This window comes from Anolis carolinensis, chromosome 1, assembly GCF_035594765.1.
Source record: "Anolis carolinensis isolate JA03-04 chromosome 1, rAnoCar3.1.pri, whole genome shotgun sequence".
NCBI classification, from domain to species: domain Eukaryota; kingdom Metazoa; phylum Chordata; class Lepidosauria; order Squamata; family Dactyloidae; genus Anolis; species Anolis carolinensis.
In genome coordinates, this window is record NC_085841.1 from 205,119,075 (window position 1) to 205,145,578 (window position 26,504).

The 26,504-nt window shown below is 37.7% G+C and overlaps 1 protein-coding gene across 9 annotated transcripts in view; it reads right to left on the reverse strand.

Annotated features, from left to right (window-relative positions):
- The window catches only part of ankrd44 (ankyrin repeat domain 44), a 226,283-nt gene that overhangs the window by 8,108 nt on the left and 191,671 nt on the right, over positions 1-26,504 (reverse strand). For 8 of the 9 annotated variants that reach the window (XM_062969143.1, XM_062969141.1, XM_062969142.1 and 5 more), the window contains 11 exons: positions 23,005-23,076; positions 16,401-16,602; positions 14,041-14,119; positions 12,500-12,617; positions 11,846-12,062; positions 9,293-9,380; positions 6,359-6,442; positions 5,199-5,344; positions 3,816-3,898; positions 735-817; positions 428-519 (listed from right to left, as the gene is read on the reverse strand). In XM_062969143.1, the coding sequence (XP_062825213.1) occupies positions 428-519; positions 735-817; positions 3,816-3,898; positions 5,199-5,344; positions 6,359-6,442; positions 9,293-9,380; positions 11,846-12,062; positions 12,500-12,617; positions 14,041-14,119; positions 16,401-16,602; positions 23,005-23,076 (1,264 nt within the window). Of the gene's footprint in view, positions 1-427; positions 520-734; positions 818-3,815; positions 3,899-5,198; positions 5,345-6,358; positions 6,443-9,280; positions 9,381-11,845; positions 12,063-12,499; positions 12,618-14,040; positions 14,120-16,400; positions 16,603-23,004; positions 23,077-26,504 lie in introns of those variants that run through there. The other variant, XM_062969147.1, reaches the window with a different exon arrangement.

Below are 26,504 nucleotides of genomic sequence, written 5' to 3' on the forward strand. Positions count from 1 at the left end.
TTTTTTTTCACAATTTTTCCCAGGCCTTCCCACCTCTACTCAGCATGCAGTTGATCTCATGTTGATTCCCTACCACCACTACAGTTGAACAAAGTTTTTGAAACATAGCAGTCTTCAATGCAAGATGTGAACATTTCTGATCCTTTTTAGAATGCTAGAAAAATGCTATCTCTGATTATGTTAAATAATATATTTTGTTGCAAACCATGGATGAAAAACAAAACAAAAATTAAGAGTGTTTGTACGTATGTTAAATAAAAGGTGTTGCAGAAGATGAGAGAGCTTTTCTTGTTTTAATAAATAATTTTATGATTAGCGTACAGATTAGAACTGCCCAGTTTGTGTGTAGTTTAGAAATACAAGCACATGTGCTATAAAATAAGCGAGGGATATTGTTCATGAATGACAATATGAACGCTTCACTTACCATTTTCATCTACTGCTCGTACACATGCTCCCTTTGCCAGTAACTCCTCAACTACCATCTTCAAACCATTTTGTGCAGCAATATGAAGAGGTCTAGGAAACATAACATAGATTCAAGTAGGTTTGAGACATTTCAAAAAGTCTGCAAAACATGTCTAAGAGTTTTATCAGAAAAAATTCAACTCGCTTTGTTTAAAAGCTCAAAGCCATACTTCCAGAATGGAAAAGTATACATTATATAGTATTTCTAACAATGTCAAATACTGCACTGCTATTGGTAAACAAACCATCAATTACGCTATACTTACGTTTGTAATGCATTGTTTTTTGCATTAATAAGGCTCTGTTCTTGTATCTTGTCAAGTATCAACAAGGCACATTTTTCATGTCCCTGGAATACATAAATATATTGAAAAGGTGATTCCCCTGTTTTAGAAATGAGATCAACCTGGCAACACTTCTTATTTTTTTAATATAATTTTTAAAGGGGCAGTTCAGCCGGCACATTAGTTTAACCTATTGTGCCACTGTGACTCCATTAACTCTTAAGTTAAGGTATATGCTGTATATGAAGCTGACTTTTACATGAACATATACAGAAGTGATTAAAATGTGGAATGCTACATGTGCCGAATAATTTTGCCTCTCTTTTTGTGCACAAAGCCTAATGCGAATAAGGAGAGAGTTTCATCGGTAGAAGACATGAAGGCTTGCAGCTGCTTTCCTCTGTGTCTGTGAAACCCCCAACAAACAGTCTGCTGATCCTCCTATCAGGCCAGTCTGTTGCAGGTTAGAAAAAGCTTTTGTTTGGGAGGAAAAAGAAATAGAAATTTTCTATGATTTTGTCCCTATCAGTAGCCCACCTCTATTCCAAATTTATTAAATTTTATCTCCACCTAAGATGAACATTTTCGGCATAGATTTGGTTCCCTCTCCCCAAATGTGAGAAAGAATGTGGACGAAACTTAATTAATATCCTGCCTTTGAGTTTGCCCCTCCTGGTGTAACTTACAAACAAATCAATTAACCAAACCAATATTTCAGTGACAAAATAAAAGCCAGTTTCAACATAACATCTCCACAGCTGGCTTATAGCAATACTATCCTAGGGTTTTCTTGGCAAGCCTTTTTTTCAGAAGAGGTTGGCTTTTCTCTAAAGTTAAGATATTGTGACCTTCCCAAAGTTATCCAGTGGCTTTCCATGGCTGGGCAGAGATTCAAATCCTCATCTCCAAGAACCATAATCTAACACTCAAACAAACTAACCCATAATGGGGGCCAATGGAAAACTATTGAGGGGAGAATCCATATTTGGGAGCAATGGCATCATTCTGCTGCCCCCATCCATATACCTCTGATCTTATCGTAAATATCTGTGGGGACATAATGCTGGATTCAACAGGCCTTTACCTTGATCCATTGCAGCTCTATGGTTCTTACCAGTATTTTTCACATTTTTTCATATTATGTTTTAAACACGTTAAGAGCTTTTTAAAATGCATTTCATTTTAACATATAAAATCATTAACTAAAATTAAACAATTCAGAAAATTAGAACACTTCTCATCTCTAAGAGTGTTTCATCTATGCTGACGATCGTGCCATCACCGCTCAAACAGAGAGCTTTGAAATGGTTGAACAGAACAAAGCTTTAGGTACTCTTAATGCTTATTACAGGGGAAACCAGCTGTAAAGAAGTGTGAATTTTTTAGTTTACAGATGTCATGTTTAAGTGTGTTTTAAAAGTCATGTTTAACTGTGTTTAAAAAAGGGTTAATATTTCAGTTACTCTACACCATGAGTTGGTTGCCATGGAGAAGGGGGCGGAGCCAACTGGGTTAGCTGAAGAGAGAGCAGAATTTGGAGGGAAACTCAGTCAGTCAGTCAGAGTGTGTGTGTGAGTGTCTGTGGTCAGTAAACCACAGGGAAGGTTAGTTTTTAGAGTATGTGCCTGAGAAGGTGCCTTTAAGACTGAATCTCAGTTGAGAGGATCAGGGTGGCTCAAAGGTTGAAATTTGAGTCAATTCTAAAATAAGTTTGGTGACTTATTTTAGGTAGTCTGGGCTCTGTTGAAGCTCAGGGAAGGCTGATCCTAAGTTAAGGGATCAGGGATAAAATAAGTTTGGTGACTTATTTTAACGTAGTCTGTCTCCTGACTAGGAACAGATATTCTGTGATTGAAGTGGAATTTTAAAGTTTGAAACACCCCAATAAAACTTTGCAACTGTTCAGTAACGTGCCTCAAACAAGAAGAAAAGTTACTGTAACCATCAAGCTTGCGCCTAAATAAATATTATTCCTTCAAACATCTTAGTCTCTGTCATATATACACACATCAAGAATAAACAAGAAGAAGAAAGAAAAACAAAATTTAAAAAGTCTCCTCTCTAAGTAGCCAGTGGCTAAATCTTCCAATAGTGGTGGCAAGAGTTGATAATCCCCTTAACATCTGGTGGCAGCATTTAAACAAGACCTCTTTAATAACTGGTGGCAGCGGATATATATAAAATATATAATAATAATCTCTTTACAATTGGTGGCAAAGGTGGGATAAAAAGTAATCCCTCCTGCCTGACTTCTCCACACCAGCTGATTCCTAATCCATCTAAAACACAGACGTGTGCTTTTCATCTTAAGAACAGACAAGTATCTTGAGCCAGTATTGCACCACCTGACATCTGTTGGGAAGTAGCAGCTAATAATGAATGGACCAAGGCATTGACATCTCCGGCCCATCCTCTGGATATCAACCAGCATGTCAACGCCTTAATTCAAGAAATAGCCTCCTTAAAATCTACAGAGATACTTGCAGGAAGACCTCAGCAAGCGAGAGTCCAAAAGTGACAGGCTAAAACTCTGAACCTCAATCAGTGGCTGATGCCAGATGAGTGACTCCCTCCTGGGCACACAGAAGACTGGGCGACTTGGAATGCACTGACTGCGCTCTGTCACCATGAGATACAGAGCAAACCTTAAGAAATGAGTCCACGACACGCGAGTGTGGAGAAGAGCAAACCACAGACCACTTACTCCAATGCAGTCTGAGCCCTGCCACACGCACAATGGAGGACCTTCTCACAGGGACACCAGAGGCACATAGCTTCTGGTCAAAAGAAATTTAGTATTAAATAGTTTTATTAAATTAGTTTTAAACTTTGTTTGTGGCTTTTCTATACATTATAACTGTATTCTCAATTCGCTTCTGTCACGATAAATAAATACCTCTAAGTGTTCTAATCCTCAAAATTTTTAATTCTATTTAATTGTCACTTTTTATATGCTTTTAATTGTGTTGTTCTTTCAAACGAGGGTCCCAATTTTGGGGAATAAAAAATATAAAGAAATATAATATTAATAACAATGACAGATGCAAATGCTTTGAAACATACTTTACTGCTAGCCAAGTGCAAGCATGTATTCAAGTCCTTATCCTTCAAAGTTAAATCGGCCTTGGCGTTGTTCACCAAAAAATCTAGAAAATGCAAAAACAAAAATGCCACAAATTTACTTCCAAAATTGCCTTTCATCATTTTCATTCAAGACAGCATATCTTGTAATAATAAATAATAATGTTAGAGATAATAAATAGTAATGTTTCAAAGGTTTATTACACTATGTAGCATGGTTTTTGTTCCTGGATTACAAATGTCATTTCCTAATTGGTTCTATCATAAAACATGGAAAAGGTTTATTAAACTGCAAAAACTGTTTTTGTGGGACATCCTGCAGCACATTTTGCTATAGTTTTTTAATGAATATCTCATCAAGTCTCAATCAATTCAACCTAGTTTGTGGAAGCCACAAAAACAAGATTTCTGGAGGATAACAACTGCTTTCAAAATAAGTACAGTAGCGTCTCACTTATCTAACATAAACGGGCCGGCAGAATGTTGGATAAGCGAATATGTTGGATAATAAGTAGAGATTAAGAAAAAGCCTATTAAACAACAAAATAGGTTATGATTTTACAAATTAAGCACCAAAACATCATGTTAGACAACAAATTTGACAGAAAAAGTAGTTCATCACACATTAATGCTATGTAGTAATTACTGTATTTATGAATTTAGCACCAAAATATCACGATATATTGAAAACATTGACTACAAAAATGCGTTGGATAATCCAGAACGTTGGATAAGTGAGTGTTGGATAGGTGAGACTCTACTGTACCACACAATTAAACAGGAAACAATACTTTAAAACCAGGAACAGGTTTTTCCCCTCAAATTTTGTTACACAGTGTAATTGTTTATGGATGAACTGTACAGAAGCTATACAAACTACAAAATAAGTCCAATGTTGTTATATAGCAGTGGTTCTCAACCTGTGGGCCCCCAGGTATTTTGGCCTACAATTCCCAGAAATCCCAGCAAGTTTATCAGCTATTGGGATTTCTGGGAATTGAAGTCCAAAACATCTGGGGACCCACTGGTTGAGGATCACTGTTATATAGTGTAATAAAATGACACACTTAAGGTTAATTATTGGTTGCACATTCACTTGGTGGTGCTACAGTTATTCTCTCACCCTTGCAAGCCAAATAAATTGCCCCGTAAGTAGGAAATCATGGACTAAGCTATAGCAGTTTTCCTTGGCTCTTTTCTCATTATCAAATGAAGGAGCTGTGTGCAATTCAAAACTTTTTACAAGCAGTTGCTATGGAATACAGTGTACTAAAATCTGCATTATCTATATCCAACAAAGCTAGACTATTAATAAATGTGTGCAAAGGTATTAGCTCTGTCTTTTCTCAAGAACCTACTACCTACCTACTGCCCCTACATGCCCTTTTTCAGCAGCCATTGTAAGTGGTGTTTTCCCTGAATTATCCACAGCGTTGACTTGGGCGTTGTGGCTTAAAAGAAGCTGCAGGCATTCGACGTGATCAGAAAAGGCTGCCGCATGGAGTGGCGTCCTGAGAGGAAACACAGTCAGTTAGAATTTTTTGAGGAATAAAGCTACTTGAATTATTGATAAGTAAAGGTGAAGATTTTCCCCTGACATTAAGTCTAGTCATGTCCGACTCTGAGGGTTGGTGCTCATCTCCATTTCTAAGGTGAAGAGCCGGTGTTGTCCGTAGACACCTCCAAGGTCATGTGGCCAGCACAACTGTATGGAGCGCTGTTATTTTCCCAGTGAAGCAGTACCTATTGATCTACTCACATTTGCATGTTTTTTAAGAGTTCACCCCACTTCTCGGATTCAAACCACCAACCTTTCAGTTAGCAAGTTCAGCAGCTCAGCAGATTAAAGATAGCTAGCATGATACATTTCAATTCCAGCTCTCTGTCCAGTACCCAAAATCGCTAATGAAGCAACACACACAATACTTCACTATGTTCGTTACAAACCCCCCCCCCCCAATAAAAAACATTAAGTGTGCAATGTAAATGAAAATCATAGATTCAGCAGCAACAGAATGTTAAAGAGAATACAGAAGTACTTAAGAATTGCCTAAAAGCAGTGCAAATGGAGGGCTAATAAATTCAAATAAGGCCTCTTCTACACTGCCATATAATCCATATTATCAAAGTAGATAATACATATTATATGCTTTGAACTTGATTATATGAGTCTTCACTGCAATATAATACAGTTCAAAGCAGATAATCTGGATTTTATATGGCAGTGTAGATGGGGCCTTAGTGGTCTTCCTCAGAGAATTTTCATTCCTGGGGAAAATACTGTATATGAAGCAGGGGGAGATTTCTGGCAAACCTTTATTTTTCCTATAGCTGTCTTCATTACATAAATCTCATCGAAAGAGTTAGGGAATATTGCAGCAATGCATTTGTGTGAAAGAAATCTCTGAAAAGTATATATCTTTCCTTGCTACTGATAGTATTGAATCACAGACCACTCCACCAACAGAGGAACACCAATACATAATCTCTAATTTGAAAAAACTTCTTGCACAAGTAATTCATACCTTCCTTTGTCGTCTTTGCAATTGACAATGCCAGCACCAATAGTCCCAATGAGTAGCGATGCACAATTTTCATGATCATTGATTCTATTAAGAAAAAGAAAAAGAAACTGAATTCATTTAGTCAAGTCATCCATGGTATTTATTTCATACCATACTTAGGGCACTCTTTCCCCATAGTTTATACTACTGCTGAAACCAGCCTTTGGCATAGTACCTAAGTTCTCAACTTTGATAGCTGGGATTTATACACTCTCTTATTTATAGCATGGACTGCACATTCAAAACACATATAACAACTTGCAGAAGTACTATTGCCACTTGTATTATAACCTAGATCTGAACGGGAATGGTTACTCAAGATTCTCAACACTGTGAAGGAGCACAACATTTTTTGTGGCATTTAAGCTACATAAACAAAACCAGGCACTTGTGGGTTGCATAAATCTTCACCGTTTGAGTCAATAAGTAAAGCAACATGTTGTGAGCAATTGCAGATACTGAGTCTTCTTGGGCAAGATGCTATACCCTTGATGCATCTGCATCCGGAAATTTAGTCCATTTGTCTTGGCAAAATCACACCAGCTGTATGGATGTCATGAACATTTTGATGGAAGAGCCAGGTAGCAACAACAGGATCGCACCTACAGTCTTGTTATCACATAGAAGTAGTCAACCCCCCAACCATGCACACTTTGAGGCTCCTTCTACACTGCCATGTAAAATCTATATTATCTGCTTTGAACTGGATTATATGGCAGTGTAAACTTATATAACCCACTTCAAAACAGATAATGTGAATTACATGCTTTGATAATCTGGATTATATGGCAGTGTAGAAGGGGCCCAAGAGAAGTATACAACGATTTGTGGATTTGCCCGCCATTGGCTACTTGGTTGTTTTTCGAACTAAATTAAACTAAGCTTGGATTTTAATAATAATAATAATAATAATAATAATAAACTTTATTTATATACCGCCCTATCTCCCAGAAGGGACTCAGGACGGTTTACAACAAAGATACAGACATACAATACACAACAATATAAAAACACATTATTACACAAAAATAAAATTTACATTAAAATAACAATCAGTAAAATCACAGCAGCTTCCAATTGGGGTCAATAATGTCGTGGGTAACATTATTGACCCCAATTGGAAGCTGCTGTGATTTTACTGATTGTTATTTTAATGTAAATTTTGGTGGCCATATTCTTTCTTTTGTAACAATAGTTTTTACTTTGCAAATACTTTTTAGATAACCTGACCCTGATTGGTGTTTTTACATAAATTTATCTCATATTTGTGTGAATAGTTCCTTGGTCTTGCCTATGCTGTTTAGGTATGCTCTCCAACAGGGCCGTAGCCAGAAAAAAATTTCGGGAGGGGTTTTGAAAATTTGGGGGGGGGGGGTTGAACCCCTAGCACATACCCCTCCCCACTACAAACCTGTCAATATCTGCTTGAGATAGTGCCTGGAGGGACTCTTAATGTTTTGCATCTCATAGACATAGACTTGGTTAACCAGTTAAAATTCATGAGTAAACGAGATTTTTTTTATAACTTGAAAAATTTCGGGGGGGGGGGGGGTTGAACCCCTAAACACCCCCCCCCCCCCTCGCTACAGGCCTGCTCTCCAACAAACTCTGAGGCCTTTCAGAAACAGATATTTTAAATCTTGAGATCATGAATTGCACACTATGGGTTGCTGTGAGTTTTTCAGGCTGTATGGCCATGTTCCAGAAGCATTTTCTCCTGACTTTTTGCCCACATCTATGGCAGGCATCCTCAGAGGTTGTGAGGTCTATTGGAAACTAGGCAAGGGAGGTTTATATATCTGTGGAATGTTCTTTCTCTCACCCTGTACTTTCCACAAATATATAAACCCCACTTGCCTCGTTTTCTAACAGATCTCACAACCTTTGAGGATGCCTGCCATAGATGTGGGTGAAACGTCAGGAGAGAATTCTTCTGGAACATGGCCATACAGCCTGGAAAACTCACAGCAACCTACTTTCACATTGTTTTGCATCTTGTGCACACCAAAGGGTAATAATAACATCAATTTCAGTTCAAAGTTGGAATACAACAAAATGTGGAAAAGCCAAAAGTGAGTACTGTACTTCTGTAACTGTAGTAGATCTACTCACCTTGTATTTCTAGTGTGTGGGCAACTAAAGCACATCCTTCCCCCATGCAATGTACCTGCTACTATTTATTTGTAAGTGTCTTAGCAAAACCAGTGGTGTTACTACAATTACTTATGGTATAGAATTCTGCCCCTGACTTCACTGATAATTATGCAGAGGACTGACATTCATGACTTTTCTGGATCCATTTCTGCTGGTAAGCAATGGCATTTAATTCTAGTTATTCGAAAGAGGGAGTAGGTAATGTTATCCAATACATCCCTAGCAAAAGTAATGTTACTGTTTTTTCCCCAACTGAAAACACCAAAGCACAATTTGAAATGGACAAATAAAAAGTCAGGTAATAGTAGAGCTGACAATCAAAAATACACGAATTGTGGTAGCATGTTCTTCCTGACATGAGAACACTACAATTACTTGGAGGGTAATTTATTTCGGAAGGTAATAAATGAAATATTTATAGAATAAACAGAGGAATTCAACAGAGGATTGTGATAACCTGCCATTTTTATTTCTTTTGTCCTCATAAACCTATATTTCTGAATTTGCCCACCACTTCCATATATTCAGACAGTGAAGCTGTGATATGAAAATTGTTTATTGCTAACAATAATTGGCTGTAAGGGCATTTGTAGACCAAATGATTATGTATACTATTGAATACAAAGTCTTAAGAGAATTCTATTATTCCTAGTGTTTTTTGTGTTCCTGTACCACCAATATATCTTGACATACAGATCAAACAACATAAAATAAAGATCGGACACTGACATTTCCACTTACACAGCACAGTGCAGAGGGGAGAAAAGGTTCCCACTAAAGGTTTGGAAAGGTTTCTGTTCCAACAGTACCTCTATACAGCTTTCATTGCCTGTAAGAGATAAGAAGATTCATGTTACAAAAGCAAGAAGGTACTTTTGGATTATTTATAACTGAAACAGCCTCTATAATGCAGATCAGGATTTGAACCTACAAAACTGGTTCACACAGTCAAGCCCCTGAGCGCTGTATTGCTCACTTCAGTACACAAATCAATCTGAAATGCAGAAGTCTTTCCTAAACTCAGAAAACCTTTCACTGAAGCTTGGATTGCATCCATGCAGTCCATGTACTTTATCACTAAGGTTCCTTCTACACTGCTATATAATCCAGATTATCAAAGAAGAAAATCCACATTATTTGCTTTGAACTGGATTATACACTGCCATATAATCAAGTTCAAAGCAGATAATCTGGATTTTAAATGGCAATGTAGAAGGAGTCAAAGGATCTTTCTACACAATGCCATATAATCCAGATAATCAAAGCAGATGATCCACATTATTTGCTTTGAACTGGATTAAATGAGTCTACACTGCCATATAATCCAGTTCAAAGCAGATAATCTGGATTGAATAATAATAATAATAATAATAATAATAATAATAATAATAATAATAACAACAACAACAACAACAACTTTATTCTTATACCCCGCCTCTATTTCCCCGAAGGGACTCGGGGTGGCTTACATGGGGCCAAGCCCAAATACAGTAGAGTCTCACTTATCCAACACTCGCTTATCCAACGTTCTGGATTATCCAACACATGTAGTCTATGTTTTCAATATATCGTGATATTTTGGTGCTAAATTCGTAAATACAGTAATTACTATATAGCATTAATGTGTAATGAACTACTTTTTCTGTCCAATTTGTTGTATAACATGATGTTTTGGTGCTGAATTTGTAAAATCATAACCTAATTTGATGTTTAATAGGCTTTTCCTTAGTCTCTCCTTATTATCCAACATATTTGCTTATCCAATGTTCTGCCAGCCAGTTTATGTTGGATAAGGGAGACTCTACTGTAAAAACAGCAAACAATATAAAACACATCAAAAGAAATACAGACACAAAAATAAAATTTTACACATTGACACAGTAAAATTAAAGTAAAATTAAAGTAATGACCATAATAAAACATGGCATTTTAGAAGGGGGCCTTAGTTATACCCTTATTATAATTATGATGATGATGATAATGATGTTTGTTTATATCTCGCTTTTCTCTCCACAAGGAGACTCAAAGCATCTTATATTAAAAGCATTTCCATACAACTTAAGAATCTATAAATATACAAACATTAAGACAGAATTAAATATTGTTGGTATTTTAAAAATCTGTAAAAATCCATAAAAACCTATTCAAAACTAAAATCCACAGCACCCCTTGACTTGCTCGTAAAAACATTTGTATATGTAGTACAGGCATGGGTGAACTTTCTAACTCACTCTCCATGAAGTTCTTCCTAATCTTTTCAGCTGAATCTTTTTCCCTGCCATTTGAAACCACTGCTCCCTTGTGCCCTGGTCACTAGACCAGGAAAAAGTCAGTTTCACCCCTTCCTCCTCCTCAATGGGACACTCTTTGAAATCTTGGCACATGGTTCTCATGTTCCCCCTCTACCTTCTCTTATCCCAGGTAAACATCCCCCAGAAGGAACGGAGGAAGGAAAAAGAGAAGGGAGGGAGGGAGGAAGAGAAGGATGGAAGGAAGGGAATGGAGGGAGGGAAGGGAAGGAGAAAAAGAGAAAGAAGGGAAGACAAAATAGAAAGGAGGATGGAAGGAAGGATGAAAGGAATGAGAAAGAGAGAGGGACGGAGGGAAAACGGAAGGAAGGATGAAAGGGTGGAAGGAAAGGAGGGAGGGAGGGAGAAAAAGGGAGGTAAGGAAGGGAGAGAGGGAAGTAGGAAGGAAAAGGAGAAGGAAGGATAGGATGGTGAGAGAGAGGAGGACCTGAGAAAAGAGCCCAAGGGGGCACATCTAGTACAGTAGAGTCTCACTTATCCAAGCTAAACAGGCTGGCAGAAGCTTGGATAAGTGAATATCTTGGATAATAAGGAGGAAGTCTATTAAACATCAAATTAGGTTATGATTTTACAAATTAAGCACCAAAACTACATGTTATACAACAAATTTGACAGAAAAAGTAGTTCAATACGCAGTAATGTTATGTTGTAATTACTGTATTTATGAATTTAGCACCAAAATATCATGATATATTGAAAACATTGACTACAAAAATGGCTTGGATTATCCAGAGGCTTGGATAAGCGAGGCTTGGATAAGTGAGACTCTACTGTATGTCTAGAGATCAGAAAACCTGCTTTTTTGACTCTCAGAATCCTGTGCCTACATGAGCTAAAAAATAACATTTTTATTTCAGTTTCCTAGGAAGGTTACAAGAGCCAGTGCAGTGCGGTAGTTTCAGTGATGCACCAAAGTGCCAAGAACTGCTGTTTCATAAACATCCCTGATACAGGAAGCAAATATGAGTCTGAAACAAAAAATTACCATTATAAGAAGCCCAGTGTAACGGTGTGTAATTCTGATCGTCTCTAAAACTATCATCCTCTTCTGAAAGTGCCAACTGCAGTAATTCACTCAGCCACGTGGCATGTCCACGGGCTGCGGCGTAATGTAGAGGTGTCCGGCCTCGGGCATCCTTGCACAAAATCAATACTTCTTGTTCCAACAACATCTGAATACATTCCTCATGTCCTGTCATAATCTGATTGCAAACACATGTATATTAAAAGAACTGCAATAACAAGATTCTCCACAATGAAATGGTGCTATACATGTCCAGGGTGAGAATAGCTCATATTAAAAAAAACCCACCATACAGATAGGAATACACTACGATATAATCCAGATTATCAAAGCAGATAATCCACATTATCTGCTTTGAATTGGATTAAATGAGTCTACACTGCCATATAATCCAGTTCAAAGCAGATAATCTGGATTTTATATGGCAGTGTAGAAAGGACCTCAGAAACCTATGGGTGCATCATAGTCATTTTCGTTTCAATAATGTGCCTTATATCTTCTTATATAGCTGTCAATGGCTTTCAGCCAAATACAATAAAATCATAAGAGAAGAACATCCGTACAAAAGGTATAGAGCAAAATTATAGGATAAGGTGTCCTAAAACCAACAGTTACCCCTCGATGTAAAGCAGTGCATCCCAGGACATCGGCTGCATCCACAGATGCTTCTTTTTCAAGTAACAAGGAAACAGCATCTATGTGCCCATAAGCCACAGCTAGCATCAGTGGAGTCCTACAAAACAAGAGACAATCGTAATTTTATATTCCAGTCATGGGAGAGGTGGGCAATCTGTTATCTATTATTTTCTCCAAACGTCACAACTATATTTCCTCCCTATCATTACCCATGCATTACAAATTCAAAACTCTTCATTTGCATTTGATCCTTTCCTCCCATTTTTTCCAACAATTTCTGGTATTTCTGCTTTGGCCAGTTTGGAGAGTCCATACGTTTTTCACTGTGAGACTTAAGGTGAACGTGGTTTTCACTATAAGAGACAATATGTTTTAAACATGTAATTAATCTATGTGATTTCCTACTAGATACATGATTTTTTAAAAATCGTGTCAAAGTGACTTGAGAACATTCTGCAAGTCGCTTCTGGTGTGAGAGAATTGGCTGTCTACAGAGACATTACCCAGGAGACGCCCGGATGTGTTACCATCCTGCTGGGAGGCTCCTTTCATGTCCCTGCAAGCTAAAGCTGACAGATGGGAGCTCACCCTGTCTCGCAGATTCGATTCAGCAACCTTCAGGTCAGCAATCCAACCTTCAGGTCAGCAGTTCAGTTGTCACAGGGGTTTAACCCACTGTACCACTGCAGCTCCAAGATACATTATAAAGAACACAGAATGCCACTTCCAGCTTGAAGCAGTTTGAAAATGGTAGCTATCATGTAAGAAATAGAAGAAGCTATATTAAATATTCTGTATTTAGTATGTAGTCCCTGTACAACTAATATGTAATACAATTTTTGTTCCTTGCTTATAAATGTCATTTTCTAATTGTCTGTAGACATCTCCAAGGTCATGCGGCCAGCATGACTGCATGGAGCGCCGTTACCTTCCCGCCGGGGCGGTATCTAATGATCTACTCACATTTGCATTTGCATTTGCAATCTAGAGCTACTAGATTGGCAGAAGCTGGAGCTAACAGCGGGCGCTCACTCCGCTCCCCAAATTCGAACCTGCGACCTTTCGGTCTGCAAGTTCCTAGCAGCTCAGCGCTTTCACACACTGTGCCACCGGTGGCTCAAATTTTGTTACATAGTGTTATATGATTGCACCATGTTGACAATCTAATTGTTGCACTTTGCACTAGCTGCAGATTCTGAATAGCCTTCAAAGCGAGCACTTTAATTGCGAAGTTGTCTATGCATGGACTGCTGGAAGAGATAGCTGTTACCAAAAACCACTTCTCCTTTCTGTCCTTAGCCTCCACCTTCAGCACTATGAGCAATAGAATTGACAAAACAAACATCTGATTGTCATCAAATGCGTGAGAAAACATTTCCTTTGCATCTAAAAATGCACAATCCATCAGATGAACTCTGAATTGGGCAAAAGAGTACTTTGTTCAAACCTAAATATCAGTTTCAATGTATTCCCAAAGGGTATAATGTCAAGACAAACATATGAAATCAAATTGAACTTACTGTCCTTTGGCATCTGTCACATCAGGATTATCTGCTACTTCTAATAAAAGCCGTAAACATGGTGTATGTCCATTAATGACTACAAAGGAAAACAAATAAACCAAGAGTATTTGGGCATGCAAGTATAGATTGATAAAGATGATCCCTCCTAAACATTTCTATGCCCACATCCTTACAAAGAAATGGGAAGTTTTGCCATTTTTCAACTAAATAAATAGATTTGCCTTCCTGGGCCAGTAAGAGGTGGATTTGAACAACAGCGAACTCACAAAAACATTTCTTTAACCATTTAAAAATGTTTCATTTTGACCTCTGTGGAGGTCTAATAGAGCTCCAAACATTGTGTAAATGGCCTCTGCATTCCTTAGATATAATCTTCGGCCATTTTAAAATGATTTGCAAGATATTGGAAAAATTTGGGAAGAGGGAACTGAAAAAGAAAAAAGAAAGATGGAAAATAGTGAAGTTATGATTTCTCCATATACTCAAATCCCATTCAATATGGCCATAACTTATTAGATTTGTATTAATAAGTATCCATATTTTATTTAGTCAACAGAGGTCTCTGTCAAACCATGCTGAAGTAGTGCAGTTGTCAATATAAAAAATGGCATTTCTTCTGTCTGTTTGAAAAAAGCACACCACAGAAACAGAAGTAAACATTCAATGATAAACCAAATCATAAAAAATGCCTACAAACTAATTAGTGTAAATGCAGAATTAATGCTCTCAGAAAGGTCTAAGAACTGATGCAAGAAATAATAGCATTTTGGAAACTGGTGATAATTTCAAATACAAAGATTTCTAGTGTAAGGAACAGAATAGTTGTCAGTGTATTCTATCCTTTTTATTATGAGATCTTTTAACTGTTCCGTAAGAAGAGTTTATGTATTATTTATTTATTTATTTATTTATTTATTTACAGCATTTATATTCCGCCCTTCTCACCCCAAAGGGGACTCAGGGTGGATCACATTGCACACATATAAGGCAAACAATCAATGCCATAACATAGAACAGAGACAGACACATTTGCAGGCATGGGCGGGCCTCGAACTCATGACCTCTTGGTCAGAGTGATTTGTTGCAGCTGGCTGCTAACCAGCCTGTGCCACAGCCCAGCCCAAAATTTTGAGTACAGTACAAGTCTTCCTATTAATAAAGAATGAAGGGGAGGTGTGCATTAAAGTTATTCTGTGGGCTTTAAAGGGGAAATGAGATAGAAAGTTTTACATTTACATTCTGTCATACAAGATTATTGAGGCTGGATCTACACTGCCCTATATCCCAGGATCTTATCCCAGATTATCTGTTTTGATCTGGATTATATGAGTTTAAATTGTCAGGCTAAACTGCTAGCTTCAGAAAATCCTGCCGATTGAAAGGTTGGCAATTCAAGCCCGGGTTGGGGTGAGCACCTGCCATCAGCCCCAGCTCCTTGCCCACCTAGCAGATAGAAAACAGAAATGTAGATAAATAGGTACCACTTGAAGCAGGGAGGTAATTAAAAGGCACTCATAAGAACATGCTGATATTTGATCAGCAGGATGTCTAAGGATGACAAAGCTCCTTGCCATGGAAGATGGAGTGACAGCGCACGCCCCCCCAAACCCGACCTCAGTCGAGCACAGCCTCCAGATGCCAAAAATGGAAAAGATGGGAAAAAGCCTTTACCCCTGTTTATACATTATCTGACCTAGTTAACTGTATAACAGCATTGAATGTTTGCCGTATATGTGTTCTGTAATCTGCCCTGAGTCCCCTCAGGGAGACAGAGTGGAATATAAATAAAGTTTATTATTATTATTATTATTATTATTATTATTATTATTATTATTATTATTATTATTATTATTATTATTATTATTATTATATAGGGCATTGTAGATCCAACCTGAGAGAATATCTAAGTGAAAAAATAATTTTTCACAAGGACTTTGAATTAATTGATATCCTCTACTAGGCATTATCATGCTGAAAACAGTACAATCCAAAGAAGTGGATCGAATTTGTGGATAAGTACTAGGTGCTCCTGTGTTATAGCTGTTTCCCATGATAAAAGGGGTAAAAAAAAAATTATTGTGTCAGAAGCTACTTGAAAACACACTGCAAGTCGATTCTGGTGTGAGAGAATTGGCCATCTACAGAAACGTTGCCCAGGGGACACCTGGATGTGTTACTGGGAGGCTTCTCTCATGTCCCCATAAGCTAGAGCTGACAGACGAAAGCTCACCCCGTCTCGTAGATTCAAACCAACAACCCAACCTTCAGGTACTGGCCCATCTCTTGCATTCCACACCCCCTAAACATTTTCTCCTCTCTTCTGTATTAAATTTATTTGCACTGCAAGTGAAACTTACCTGAGGCATGAAGTGGGGTTCGCTGGCTGACATGATCTTTTACGGTAACAGAAGCACCCTGGTTGATAAGAGCTTCAACACATTCAGCGTGTCCTTTAAATGCAGCAAGGTCCAAGGCAGTACGTCCTTTTTCGTCTTTGATGTCCAGATCTACCAGAGATTGAAGGAGCACCTCCAAGGCTTGGTGATGACCATTGTAGGCCTAAGAGTCAAAACAGGACATTTTGTACTTTATCAGTCATTTCAGTCTGGGAAATGCATTGCAAAATGTCAGAGTGTGATCACTCAGAAAAATAACTAAAAAATAGCTTGCTATTGCTTTTTTCCAAATAAGTTAAACCGAATCAGAAAAAAACAATTCAGTTCAAACATATGGGAAATGACCACTGTTTTTCGGTTCTAAAATTATCTGTACTGCACTTTAGCTCATTAATTTACTCTTAAAACACTTATAGTACTACACATGTCTACTTAGACATAACATGTTTGCAATGTCCAATGCAGTTTACTCCCCAGTAAGTATGTTTCGACAACAGCCTAAGGCCCCTTCTACACTGTCATATAAAATACAGATTATCTGCTTTGAACTGGATTATATGGCAATGTAGACTCAAATAATCCAGTTCAAAACAGATAATGAGAAACTACCTCTCCCATTTTGATATATTCTGCACTTTGGCCCAGATCCTTGTTTTAGTCTCCTGTTTTTAACATTTTATGCTGTATGTTGATTTCTTTTGATGGTTTTATTGATATTGATGTTTTACTGTTGGAATAATTGTTTTATCATTTTATTGCTGTATGTTTTGGGTTTGGCCCCCATGTAAGCCGCTCCGAGTCCCCTCCGGGGAGATGGGGCGGGGTATAAAAATAAAGTTATTATTATTATTTGATAATTTGGATTATATGGTAGTGTAGAAGGGGCCTAAGAGGATATATTTCTTTATAAAGTAGATACACTCAGCTAACCAGCATTTATGGGAATGAGCAGATGCCAGATAAATTAGTTTCTGTTTTTTTAAGAGTTACTATTCAAATAGACCCAACTAATACTATACCCCCATAGTATACCATATCATAAATTCTGTATTGATTCAATTTTAATACTGAAATACAGTAATTAAAAGAAAATTAAGACCAATAGATTAACTCAATGCAACATATTTTTGGTCATTCTTTGTATATATCCATCACAACTGGAATTAAGTCAGCTTTTGGAATATCACTACTGCTTTGGGTCTTAATAATAACAATTCTACATTGTAGGTCCAAGCACTCAAGTAGCTCTTCCTGGAATTTGTATTAAGAACGTAATTTTCACAGTTAAAAATTACAATCTAAAATCCACCAAGGATTAAAAAATTTAATTAATCCCCCTTGAGGTGCAACATTCCATTAATGTTAATGAGAACAGAAATGCAGGAAGCTTAAAGATTGCCCTCTGACTCAAACCTTATATGAGTTCCACGTTCGGTATCCTTTTTGTGAGACAGAATATTTATGTTCACAAGATTAAGATTCCTTTACTTTAAGTGAATGACTGAAAGTAAGAACTAGTGCAATAATACATCAGAATATTAAAGATGTTCACGATGTTAAAACAGATCTCACCGTTATGGGTTAATTTCTATTCTAGGTGGAGTGAAATAAAGAGCTGTCTAAATATACAGGCTGTGCTGCATTGAATATGCCTGCTTTTGCTGATCCTTAAGGCCCTTTCTACACTGTCATATAAAATCCTAATTTTCTGATTACCCCAGATTATCTGGTAGAGTAGACCCATACAATTCAGTTCAAAACAGATAATCTGGATTACATGGCAGTGTAGAGCCATCCTAAGACAGTTCAACATAGTTTGAGCAAAGCATGGCTGCTGCATAGGGAAAGGAAGGGCATCTCCAAATTATTACTCAACACAGACATGCATCCCTTCACTTCCATTGTTCAAAGGCTCCTAATATACCTCCACAATTTCATCAATTATACTCTTGCTGCAACAAAATGGCATAGACGTAAAAACATGTGGAGAGGATCACTGGGAAATGGGAACCTTGTTACACAGTAGTAAATTTAATTGTTGTTGAAGGCTTTCATGGCCAGGATCACTGGGTTGCTGTGAGTTTTCCAGCTGTATGGCCATGCTCCAGAAGCATTCTCTCCTAACGTTTCGCCCACATCTATGGCAGGCATCCTCACAGGCTGTGAGATCTGTTGGAAACTGGGCAAGTGGGGTTTATATATCTGTGGAATAATGTCCAGAGTGGGAGAAAGAACTCTTGTCTGTTTGTGGCATGTATGAATGTTGCAATTGGCCACCTTGATTAGCACTGAATGGCCTTCCAGCTTCAAGGTCTGGTTGCTTCCTGCCTGGGGGGACTCTTTGTTGGGAGGTGTTAGCTGGCGCTGAATGTTTCATAGAACAACAATGTATGTGCATATACACTCTTGTAAAAGTCACAAAAGATGTAACACAGATCTATTTTCTACAACTCTGCCTGACAGTAAGTTACTTCAAACTATATTATTTATAAATAAATTACTTCCAGAGTATCAAAAGTACTCGTATCATAGTTTTAAATTTTGCACTTTGGAAAAGATATCACCTAGAACAAATGCAGATGTTAAAAGATATCTTCTACAAAGAGAGTCATTTTGGATTTTTAAACTACAAACACTATTTCCTCAAGGGCTAAATGACAGGATAGATTACACCTGTTTTCTGTAACATGTAGCCTTACTTATATCTATTGTTTGTATGTTGTTTCACTCCTTTATTTACCCTTTCCCCCCTAAAATAAGACATCCCCAAAAAATAAGACCTAGTAGAGGTGTAGCTGAATTGCTAAATATAAGGCCTCCCCCAAAAGTAAGACCTAGCAAAGTTTTTGTTTCGAAGCATGCCCAACAAACAGAACACCAGAGCATGCAGGATCGGTAAATGTAAGTACCATAGAGTCTTGTACATGGAAATATTGGTAGCAACAAGAAATTCTTGATAGGATTCAGTTTGTCTGGTTATGCTGGTTTCTGATAACAACTACTGTACGGTATATAATAAATGTTCATTTTTTTGTTCAACAATAAATGTGAATTCTTCTTCATGGAAAAATAAGACATCCCCTGAAAATAAGACCTAGAGCATCTTTGGGAGCAAAAATTAATATAAGACACTGTCTTATTTTCGGGGAAACATGGTAGTATACTCTAGCATAAGATAAAGACAGGCATAACACCCGAAGAAGTGATAATGAAACAAGGGGAACAAACCGGGAGACCTTGTTGTGTGCCAGTTCTTGGCATTGCGAATCAAACGAAGAATTCCTTTGGATATAGAAGTTGTTATCTTGAAGGCTGAATTTCTTTACAATTGACATTGGCTCAAGATTTCACGCAGCTCCAGGAATTATATGGACTTGGTTGTCTCTTCATGTCTGTTATTTACGTCTTGAACATTGGATCATGATATGAAATTTGTACCTTTACTTTTGATGCTCTGGAAGTAATTTCTTTATAAATAATATAGTTTGAAGTAACTTACTCTCAGGTAGAGTTGTAGAAAACAGATCTGTGTTACACATACATTGCTGTTCTATGTTGTTATAGATATCTGTGCATTACCCGCTGAATGTTTCATGTCTGGAATTTCCCTGTTTTCTGAGTTATTTTTTATCAACTGTCCTGATATTAAAGTTTTTTTAATACTGGTAGCCAAATTTTGTTCATTTTCATGGTTTCCTCCTTTCTGTCCACAAGCATGTGGACAATTTCAACAGAAAGGAGGACTCTAAAACACTCTAAAATTAATGTTGAAGGGTGTTTCAGTCATAAAGGTTGAGAAATGTCATTTGCCCTCTTAGTCTAAAAAGCTAGAATTATGCAAAATTAGGAGTAATGGAATTGGATATTTTGGAAGAGGGTATGGCTGCCGGGCACCCGAAATAGGAATACTGTACATTACAAAACCCCACTTATAGATATCTAAAGTATATGGCTCTTGCCAGCTGCCTTTTTGGACTGTGAAATAGAGACTCCTTTTAAAAAAATGAAAATTTGAGTAAAACAACTTTGTGCGGAGCTTCCCTGGAGAAAAGTTTTAATTAGATAGCTGCCTAAAATATTTAATCTTAAACACAGTTATTAAGAAATAAGTCTCCTAGAGCAGAGTAGGGATTACTGTTCATTAATCATGCAGAGGACTCCAGAGTGCAGATTGGGATTTGTCTCAGTAGTGGAATCAGTTCACCAAAGGTTCAGCTGAAAGGCTTTTTATATACAGTGATACCTTCACATAAGAGTTTAATTTGCTCCATGGCCTCCCTCCTAGGAGCTAGCTCGTAACTCGAAGCTTGTTTGTAACTAGGGAGCAAAAAACGAGCCGAGCAACAGCTCGCATCTCGAAAAACTCACAAGTTGGGTCACTTGTAAGTCACGGTTTCATTGCATATTAAGACAAATAATAATTTCTCACATTTGTGTCTCTCATTAACATGAAAGACCATACCTCTATATACAAACAAGTGCAAGATTTAAGATTTACAAGGGATGGCTTTCTTTCAATTCCACCATCTTTGCAAGTATCCTCTGCAACATCTCAACTGTTGTATGATGTTGGGAGCTTACTATCATGAATAAGCCATCATTTAAGCAATTCAGCCCACGAAAGGACAGCCTCTCCATTTTTATCCTCCTGAGCATCTATATATATAAAAGAGTGACAAAACAACAAAACTAAAGGCCCCCAACCTCGAAATTTGACAACACGACCCATCATTCACGGCTCTAGGTTGATACAACAAAAAGAAAAGAAAAATAAAGTCCTAATTACAGGGAGAGGAATAATTGTTTTTATCCAATTGCCGCCAGTTAGAAGGCTAAGCTCCGTCCACTTGGTCTCCTAGCAAACCTACTCAGCCCAGGGGACAGGCACAGTTAGGCCTCACTTAGGCCTCTTCCACAGATTATCAGATTTTAACTGGATTATATGGCAGTGTAGACTCAAGGCCCTTCCACATCTATATAACACATTTAGAATCTTATATTATCTGCTTTGAACTGGATTATCTTGACTCCACACTGCCATATAATCCACTTCAGTGTGCATACTAAACATAAAGACAGCCATACAACAGACATTCAATACCACCACTACCTCAACAATTTCTCACCAACACCACCAGACAACGCCACAGCAACGCGTGGCCGGGCACAGCTAGTAGCCCTATATGTGGTTAAGCCTTTTGGACCACCGCCCTTTGGCGCATTAGTCCAAAAGTGGCAGGTAAAAACCCAGGACCTCAATTAGTAGCTGAGACCGGATAGGAAACTCCCACCCTGGCACAGAGAAAACTGGACGACTTGGAAGGCGCTAACAGACTGCGCTCTGACACCACGAGATACAGAGCTAACCTCAAGAAATGGGGCTACAAAGTGGAGTCCACAACATGCGAGTATGGAGAAGAGCAAACCACAGACCACTTACTACAATGCAGTCTGAGCCCTGCCACATGCACAACAGAGGAACTTCTTACAGTGACACCAGAGGGAGGCACTTCAAGTGGCCAGATTCTGGTCAAATGAAATTTAGAGTAATGCTAAGTTTTTAACTTTGTTTGTGGTTTTTAATATATTATAGCTGTATTCTCAATTTGCTTTTGACACAATAAAAAAAAAATTAAAGATGCATTTTATGAAACAGTCTTCTCTGTGGCTGATCCCAGGATGGGGAACTCACTTCCACAAAGATCCAGTTTTCTTCTTTTTATTCATCCAGGCCTTTGAATTTTAATTAAGGGGCAATTATTTGTGTGTAAAGCTTTTTTATCTTTTACTGGACATTGTTATTGAAATATATTTTACATGTTTTAAAAATATTAAGCATTTCTTTAAGATGACATGGTTGCGTTAATGTCAGGTTTTCCCCTGACATTAAGTCTAGTCGTGTCTGACACTGGGGATTGGTACTCTTCTCCATTACTAAGCCGAAGAGTCAGCATTGTCCGTAGACACTTCCAAGGTCATGTGGCTGGCATGACTGCATGGAGCGCTGTTACCTTCCTGCCGAAGCGGTACCTATTAATCTACTCACATTAACATGTTTCAAACTACTAGGTTGGCAGAAGCTGGGGCTAACAACGGGAGCTCATCCCGCTCCCTGGATTCAAACGGCCGACCTTTTGGTCAGCAACTTCAGCAGCTCAGTGGTTTAACCCACTGTGCCATTTTTAAAACTAACATTTTATTTAGTCTTTTTAAATTATTGTAAACTGCCTTGAAATCCCAACTTGGGTGATGGGAATTTCGATCATTCACATTGAAACACAGGTCTCTGCTTTCACCACAGCAAGTTCTAAAACTTATTTTTAAGAGGCCCTACATTTCACCTGAGTTGAATTGATGTTAGGAAGAACCCCAAAAGATGTACTCAACAGAGAACAGGATCAACAGCTGGAGAGACCAGGGTGTATATCTTCACTTAGACCCTGACATTGCTAAGCTGGTTCATAGAGACACAAAACTGTGTTAAATACTGTTAATACTGTTTTACCAGAGACAACTTAAATATGTATGTTTGAGTTAGATAGCTGAACTAAATCCGTGTACTTACAGCTAAGTGCAAAGGGCTTTTTGTAGCTGACGAATCTGATTCTTCAAAAACATTATTCGTTTTTTCCAGAAGCTACAATAAAAGAAAGAAGTTAGAGCATTTTGTATCTGAGTGGCAGCAAAATGTTAATGAATTTGACTAGGAAAAACTATACATGGGGAGCATGTAATAGGAGATGCTGTAAAGCAAGGCTGAGCATATCTGTCAGAAGCCATGGCCATTTTTGACTCCACAATTCTCTGGCAGACTATACCAGTGCATTCCTGGCAACCCAGAAGCACATTCATGTAACTTGTTTTTAAGAAAAATTGGTTATATAAGTACGAAACACTGTCAGAGTCAACTTTACAAAACAGATATCACATATTCTCATAACATTCTGATGATCTCTGTTTTTCTATCCTTTACATTTCTATACTAATCTATTGCTTATACATATGCAATTTTCTCCCTTCCCTGTTTCTCCCTCCCTCCCTCCCGGAACAGTCGTACAGCTACTCTTTGTATTATTTTATTTGTTTGATCATGAAGGTTGTCTGATTCAATTCCTTATATTTCCCTTTCTCTTTCACTCTAGCTATAAGCCCTTTCCATTTCGACTCCCAGTTCTCCTTAAGATGTGTTGACAAAGGCTTTCATGGCTTGAATCACTTGTTTGCTGTGAGTTTTCCAGGCTGTGTGGCCATGTTCCAGAAGCATTCTCTCCTAACATTTCGCCCACACCTATGGCAGGCATCCTCAGGTTTGTTGAGGTCTATTGAAAACTAGGAAAGTGGGGTTTATATATCTGTGGAAGGTCCAGGGTGGGAGAAAGAACAGCAATTGGATAAAAGCAATTATTCCTCTTTCTCTAATTAGGACTTTATTTTTCTTTTCTTTTTGTTGTATCAACCTAGAGGCGTGGATGATGGGTTGTGTTGTCAAATTTCGAGGTTGGGGGGCTTGTAGTTTTGTTGTTTTGTGGGTCGCCGTGATGCCATCACTCTTTTATATATATAGATGATTTTGACCCATTCTTTATTTCCATCTTAACCTTATATTTTCTGAGTAAATGTTTATTGTTCCAACTCTATTTTTATCCTTTGTATTTCCTTCATCTTATTCTTAATTTTTAGAATAAATTTTTATAGCTTTTCACAGTCTGACGAGTGCAAAAATGGGGGATGTTAAAAAAAACCTGGGCATTTTCAATATCTTAATTGCTGAGGAATGGAAGACAGAGTATAGAATTCAACTGGTAACTTGCTACCAGTTGGCAACTGGTTGGCCACTGTATGAAGACAATATTGGGTAATATAGGGCCTTAGTCTGATCCAGCATGGCACTGATTCATTTCCAAAATTCAAATGTTAATCCCAACGAGAGCTTATATGGAGACTCTGAATGCAAAGTGAATCTTATACAGCAAAAATGGCAAAGAGGAGGAGTTGAGGTAGTTCCAAGCCCTGGATGTCAGGCACACAGCCTTCTTTGGGCTCACCAAAATTGCTGGTGAACAACACTGATTAGCTCAAAAAAAAATATCACTCAGTTCCCCTTGGACGCTTAAATGCCTTAAATGATTCTACATGCCCCCCTTACTTTGACATCCCCCTCTATCTGTATTTCTATAGAAATAGACATTTATACTCCTCCCTCAATTTTAACCCCTTAAAAAAACAGATCCTCTCCTTCTCCTTAACTCTTCCTAAAGATGTCCCCAATATGCATTGTAAAAGGAGTGGAGGGAAGATGTTTGTTATAGGGTCCTAAATTTCTTTCTCGACTTATCCATAGGTCATAGCAAATTCTATCATTCTGGACCTAAAAACTGCTCTTGACTTAAACTCAAAATCAAGATCAAGTATATACACGTATAGTATTTTTGGCATAGTAAAAGCAGATAGGAATGACTGATACCCATGCATCAATAAATATGTGGAACTATCATTCAAATTTTTAATGAACAGTTAACTACTGGTAGAGAAGGATGTGATTCAAGCATGTGTCATTCCTTTTTGTTTTGTGACATGTTATTTAAGGTGTTGCAACTGTCTTATTTACTTCTCACACTACATGATGTTTGGCAGACAAAGTCTTGTCAATGTACTTATTAAAATGAAGTGCAATAATAACAAAGGGGAACTTGTGGAAATGTGCCAAGGGATGCATTCACTTTGAGTATTATTGCTTCCTTCATTACTGCAGAGCAACAAATTTGAGATTGTCTTATTTCTGCAAAATATGTGCCACTGAGACTGTTTTTTTCTTAATGAAACTTACTGTTCATATCACAGCACTATACTCTTCAAGGATTAATGTTAGCACTTGAAGGCAAACTCTGACAACCGTTCCAGAAAGAGTGAATGCTGGAATTCATGGCCCGAAAACAATGTTATATGACAAAGGGTATTGGAAAAACGTGGGCCATTCTTAAGAGTCAAGAAAATGAAAATATACTTTATATAGGAGCCTCCGATGGCCTAGAGCAGGGGTCCCCAAACTAAGCCCCGGGGGCCGGATGCGGCCGTCCAAGGTCATTTACCTGGCCCCCCGCCCTCAGTTTTATAATATAATATTTTTATATCATTTTAAATAATATAATATATTGTATATACATATAATATTGATAATAATATTATAATGTTATACAATATAATACTAATAATAATACCATATAATAATATTAATTATATATTCTATATTACATATAATATTACTAATAATATTATAGTATAGTGGTATAGTTCAATATAGTAATATATAATGCTAATATTGTGCTATGCTAATAATATAATATATTGTATGCACATATAATTTGTAAGCCACTCTGAGTCCCCTTTGGGGTGAGAAAGGGTGTGATACAAATGTAGTAAATAAATGCAGTAAATAAATAAATAATAAGTAAATACATTTTAGACTTAGGCTTGCCCAAAGTCTGAAATAATTTGAAGGCACACAACAACAACAACAACAACAACAACAATCCTAATTAACTTGACTATCTCAGTGGCCAGAAACAGGACCACACTTCCCATTGAAATCCTGATAAATGTATGTTGGTTAAAATTATTTTTATTTTTAAATATTGTATTGTTCTTTCATTGTTGTTGTTGTTGTTTTTGCACTACAAATAAGACATGTGCAGTGTGCATCGGAATTTGTTTTTATTTATTTTTTTCAAATGATAATCCGGCCCCTCAACAGTCTGAAGGATTGTGGACTGGCCCTCGGCTTAAAATGTTTGAGGACCCCTGGCCTAGAGGATAAAAGCCTTGTGACTTGAAGGTTGGGTTGCTGACCTGACAGCTGCCAGGTTCTAATCCCACCCAGGGAGAGCGTGGATGAGCTCCCTCTATCAGCTCCAGCTCCATGCGGGGACATGAGAAAAGCCTCCCACAAGGATGGTAAAACATCAAAACATCCGGGCGTCCCCTGGGCAATGTCCTTGCAGACGGCCAATTCTCTCACTCCAGAAGCAATTCTGATTGCTCCTGATATATATATATATATATATATAT